The sequence below is a fragment of the Carassius carassius genome, chromosome 34, assembly GCF_963082965.1.
Source record: "Carassius carassius chromosome 34, fCarCar2.1, whole genome shotgun sequence".
NCBI lineage: Eukaryota > Metazoa > Chordata > Actinopteri > Cypriniformes > Cyprinidae > Carassius > Carassius carassius.
This window is the reverse complement of record NC_081788.1, coordinates 30,291,893-30,297,052: the sequence shown is the minus strand read 5'-3', so window position 1 is coordinate 30,297,052 and position 5,160 is coordinate 30,291,893. Positions and strand designations below refer to the sequence as shown.

Genomic DNA, 5,160 nt, shown 5'->3' with positions numbered 1-5,160 from the left:
GCAATGCCACATCAGCTTTTAGATGACCAGCAAACTGATATTTATTTGAATGAATATTTGTCTATTTCTCCTACATATAAGTGCAAATGTTTAGGTAAATGGTCAATGCTGTGTGTTCACACACTAAAGGTACTCTTTTCTGATTGGGCTATTAAACGTCGGCTTTGTTTGACATTGCATTGCATTGTAGACTCATGTTGTTTAAAGACGTAAAAAAAAGCAGCTTCATCAGTTCATGACCTTCATTGCAAAATAACTTCAATGAACTAACTCCTAACTGAACACATAGACAGTAATTAATGAAGAGAGAGAGAGAAGAAAGATTCATTAGTGAAGGTGTTTCATCATGGCCATTGACCCAAAAGAGCCCTTAAATATGCTACTCATAATTGAACAAAAAGCTTTAGACAAGAATGAAGAGACAGCGAGGAGAGAGATTGATTGGCAGTGAGAGAAAGAGGAGGAGAGAGAAGAGACGAAGAGGACTGATGCTGGTTCTCAGCAGATGCTGCAGCTCTCTGGAGAAGAAACACCTTTCGTTAGTGAAGTATAACTGAAGATCCATCGTCTGGAAGATCATCCAGCTTCACGGTGAGGGACATTTCATGCATCTGAGAGCACATGCATTCATTTGTACACGAAATATGTGAAACAATTGCATTCATTTCTTAAAAGTTAGATTTTCAACTGTGTATAAAGGTTTTGTCCTAAGTAACTGTTTTATTTTATCTTTTGCATGAAATGTCGTAGTGGAAGTGATGCAGCTCATGAAAAAAAGGAGTCTGTGATAATCCTTCAGCCTGTATTTTTCAGTTAATGTATAAAATGATCTGTAAATATTATGGAATTGTGTATCAGGGTTGACTAAAAACAGACAAAAATAAACATTTTAAATAACATATAAATAAAATACACTTTAATTAAAACAATATCAAATATAAAAAGGCATTTTAAAATATATATATATATATAAAAAAATATTTCCACTATTTATTTTTTTTCCGCTATGCATATTAAAAATATATTTATTCACTTTCCACTATTAATTTTTTTTATTTTATTTCAACTATTTTATTTCTCATTTTCATTTAGTTCAACTTGATGTACTAAAATGACCAAAACTAAAACAAAAAAATATATAGAAATAAAAAAGACAATAAAATACGAAATTTTAACTAAAATTAAATATTAAATAAATATAAATAATATTAATAAAAATTCTGAAGATATCTAAAAACTCATCAAAGAAATGGTGTGCATTTTTCTTAATTCTTCTCCAACTTTCTCCAGGAGTTTTGTTGAGATGGCTATAATGGGAATATCTTGAGAAACTCCACGATGGATAACAGCAGCTCAACATCTCCTGACAGAAACTCCAGCGACGGTCAGACGCTGACCACGATGCCGGAGAACTCGCTGGAGGTTCAGGCGGTCACCATCTCTCTGTCGCTGCTCATCTGCGGCGTGGGAATCGCTGGGAACGTCATGGTGGTTCTGGTGGTGATCCGTAGCAAACACATGATGACCGCGACCAACTGTTACCTGGTAAGTTTAGCCATGGCTGATCTGACCGTGCTTTTGGCCGCCGGTTTACCAAACATCTCTGAGGTTGTGGCTTCGTGGATCTATGGTTATGCCGGCTGTGTTTGCATCACGTACCTGCAGTATCTGGGAATCAATGTCTCCTCCTGCTCCATCACGGCCTTCACCATCGAGCGCTACATCGCCATCTGCCACTCCATCAAAGCCCAGTTCATCTGCACCGCATCGAGAGCCAAGAAGATCATCGCCTGCGTCTGGATCTTCACATCTCTGTACTGCATCATGTGGTTCTTCCTGGTGGACACCAATGAGACGGTTTATTCTAACGGCGTCGTGGTTCGCTGCGGCTACCGGGTGTCCAGGAACCTCTATATGCCCATCTACTTCCTGGACTTCACCCTGTTTTATGTGGTTCCTCTCGTCGTGGCTTTGGTTCTTTACGGTCTGATCGCCAGGATCTTGTTTCAAGACCCGCTGCCAACGAATCTGTCCGAGCAGAAGCTCTCCGTCCATCAGAGCCGACGACAGAGCTCTGTCAAAGTTTCCTGCAGAGCAAACGCAGCGTCTTCCAGAAAACAGGTGCGCTCTGTCGGTCTGTCAATCATCTGCATTCTAGAAACCATAAAGAAACAAACTATTCTTTTATTTATATATTCATGTGAGTCTGGGTAATTCAGATAAAATATATATTTGTTTTTATGAATAATTTCTAAAGAAAGAAATAAGTATATGCTTATGTATTTGTTCGTCTATAGTGTAGAAGAAAAATGTATATATATTATATAGCTTTTTTTATTTTTTTTTAATAGTTTAAATTATTTTTTATTTTAAGATTTTCTATTTTTATATTGTTTTATATTTTGTTTTTTTGTGGTATTGTTTTTATTATTTTTTTATGTTTATATAGATTATTTTATTTTTTTATTTCAGTAATACTAATTTTAGTTTAACTAAATAAAAATGTGAAGTTTCTTTGGGAACTAGTTAAAATAAGTTTTAGTTAATTATAATAACCCTGATATATACATTATAAATACTGTGTGTGTGTGTGTGTGTGTGTGTCTATATACATATATATGTATATGTTTAAGGGTCAAAAATGAGATGTCAACATTTTGGTGTCCACATCAAATCAAGTCTACTAAAGTAATTTTATATACACAAAAAACATGGTAAATGTAAGTAAAGAGGCTACTTTCAGTCATAATATACATTATTATTATTTTTAGTGAGATGATGTTCTGTATCATCTTACAAAAATATGATTTTTACATATATGATCAATAATTTGTCAGCAGGAGTGTTTTTGAGACAGTGTCGTTTTTGCCTGACAGATAATATAAAAGGCTGAAATTCACATTAAGGAGGATCTGAGCAATTTTTTAGAGACCAGCATTATCGGAGAGAGTCCAATCAACCAGCAAGGACTTCTAGCTTCATGGTTCGATTTCCATATTTTGAGAATCAAAGCGCAACTCGCATTTCTTCAGAAAGTGTCAAACTTATGCAATCATGTGCAACTGCTCTGCATTTAAAAGTAAATAGACAAAACCAATGCAGCAGCTCATATTTCCATTTTCTTCTACTCTATTGTATTAATAAAGCAGACTTGACTTGTGTTGCAGGTCACAAAGATGCTGGCGGTGGTGGTGGTTCTGTTCGCTCTCCTCTGGATGCCGTATCGGACTCTAGTGGTTGTGAATTCCTTCATGGATCCGCCGTATCTCAACACCTGGTTCCTGCTCTTCTGTCGCATGTGCATTTACACCAACAGTGCCGTCAACCCCATCATCTACAACGCCATGTCGCAGAAGTTTCGAGCTGCTTTTAAGAGGCTCTGCGTCTGTAAACGCAGGTCAGATCAGAGCCGAGTGAGCAAAAGCACTGTAAGTGTTTATTACAGCTTCATAAAAGACTTCTCCGGTGAAAGCAGTATGAAGAAACATGGCAGTGTGAAAACAGACTCGCTTGAGCACATTAAAGGAATAGTTCAGCCAGAAATGAATATGTGCTCACCCTCAGGCCATTGAAGAATATGAGAATGCATCATTGCATCAGTGTCTCATCAATGGATGCTCTGCAGTGAATGGGTGCCGTCAACATGAGAGTCCAAACAGCTGATAGAAACATCCCACGAGTCCTCTATCCACAATAACGCTTCCGCCAGTGAAAAAGTGTTCTGGTCTGAATCAGGAGAGAAATCTGCACAGATCAAGAAAGCCAAAATAAATGTGTGTGTGGATTTTGATGTCAGAGACTACAAGAGACTTTTTCACTGGAGGAAGCGTTATTATGGATTATGGACTATTTTATCAGTGTTAGATCATGCCTCCATGACAGAAACATCAGATCCGGTCAGAAAATGTCAGTTTTGTCTGGTAACAGAATATCTATTTAGCAAAATTGTCTAATTCCCAAAACCCGTTAACAGCAAGACTTGTCTTGTACACAAAAATATATCAACAGTCTTTTATCAACCATGAACTTCCCATAAACGTTGAATTTCCATAAACATTATCCTTACCTCTTTACAAACACGCAGCTTTAGTCTTCTCCAGATGTTCACTGATGGACTGGAGTGCTGTGGATTATTGTGATGTTTTTATCAGACTCTCATTCTGACGGCACCCATTCACTGCAGAGCATCCATTGATGAGACACTGATGCAATGCTACATTTCTACAAACCTGATGAAGAAACACACTCATCCTGATCTTGTATAACCTGAGGGGTGAGGACATTTTCAGTTTTGGGTGAACAAATCTTTGTTTTATTTACAACTTAGAAAAGTAATTTTTACAGTGTATAAAGTGTGGTGGTGTCACAATAATATTACAGTAAAGTTTAATACAGTTATTGCATGTAAATGGTGTATAAGCACATGTCACTGTGGTTTTAGTGTTCACTAGTAAGTAGATCCATAGAAAAACAGTATAGTAGCTGATAAATAGGAAAAATAATTCAGTTTGTTCGCATGCCTCGCTGCTGTGTTTATGAATTCAAACTATTAATAAGAAACTTTAATAGTATCTCAGTGATACTAATATGATAGTATAATATCGTCAGTGATATGGCTGTTTATTGAATTTGTTCTTCAGTCTCTGTTTCGTTGTATTATTGTAATTTTCATCTAAATGTATTGATATCCAGAAAGTAAATTTAGCTTGGTGCTTCATATCCACTTGAATCCTTTACTTGTTTCATCTGTCATTCTGCTTCATTTTAGGATTTCATTCCTGACAGTCACCAGGTAAAAATAGCTGTTTCATCATTCCCAGTGGGAACACAAGCACACGTGGGTCTCTATATCCACGCATCTGATCAAACACATCCACAGTTCACATTTCCCTGAACTGAAGCTACATCAGAAGCTACATCATCTCCCGTTCTGTTTTTAGTTATTTTTGTTTGCTTGATTTGAGCTATTTTAGTTCATGCTTTCATTTTTTCACTCTGTTTTGCATTCTGTCATGCTCTTCATGTCAGGTATGGGTTATTCATAAATAGCACTCTTATGTTCCCAGAATTCACTTTTCACTTTTTACTTGCACTAAATATTTTAAAGGTTGCAGCACTCAAACTTAAGCCTGGTAAACAGACAAACTACTGTTTTTCTGC

At 36.5% G+C, this 5,160-nt stretch overlaps 1 protein-coding gene across 1 annotated transcript; it reads left to right on the top strand.

Annotated features, from left to right (window-relative positions):
- The first annotated feature begins 455 nt into the window (after positions 1-455).
- Positions 456-5,160, top strand: LOC132115284 (thyrotropin-releasing hormone receptor). The gene is made up of 4 exons (XM_059523661.1): positions 456-591; positions 1,291-2,121; positions 3,168-3,428; positions 4,769-5,160. The coding sequence occupies exons 2-4, from the start codon at positions 1,339-1,341 to the stop codon at positions 4,892-4,894; spliced, it is 1,170 nt and encodes a 389-aa protein (XP_059379644.1). The 5' UTR covers positions 456-591; positions 1,291-1,338; the 3' UTR covers positions 4,895-5,160.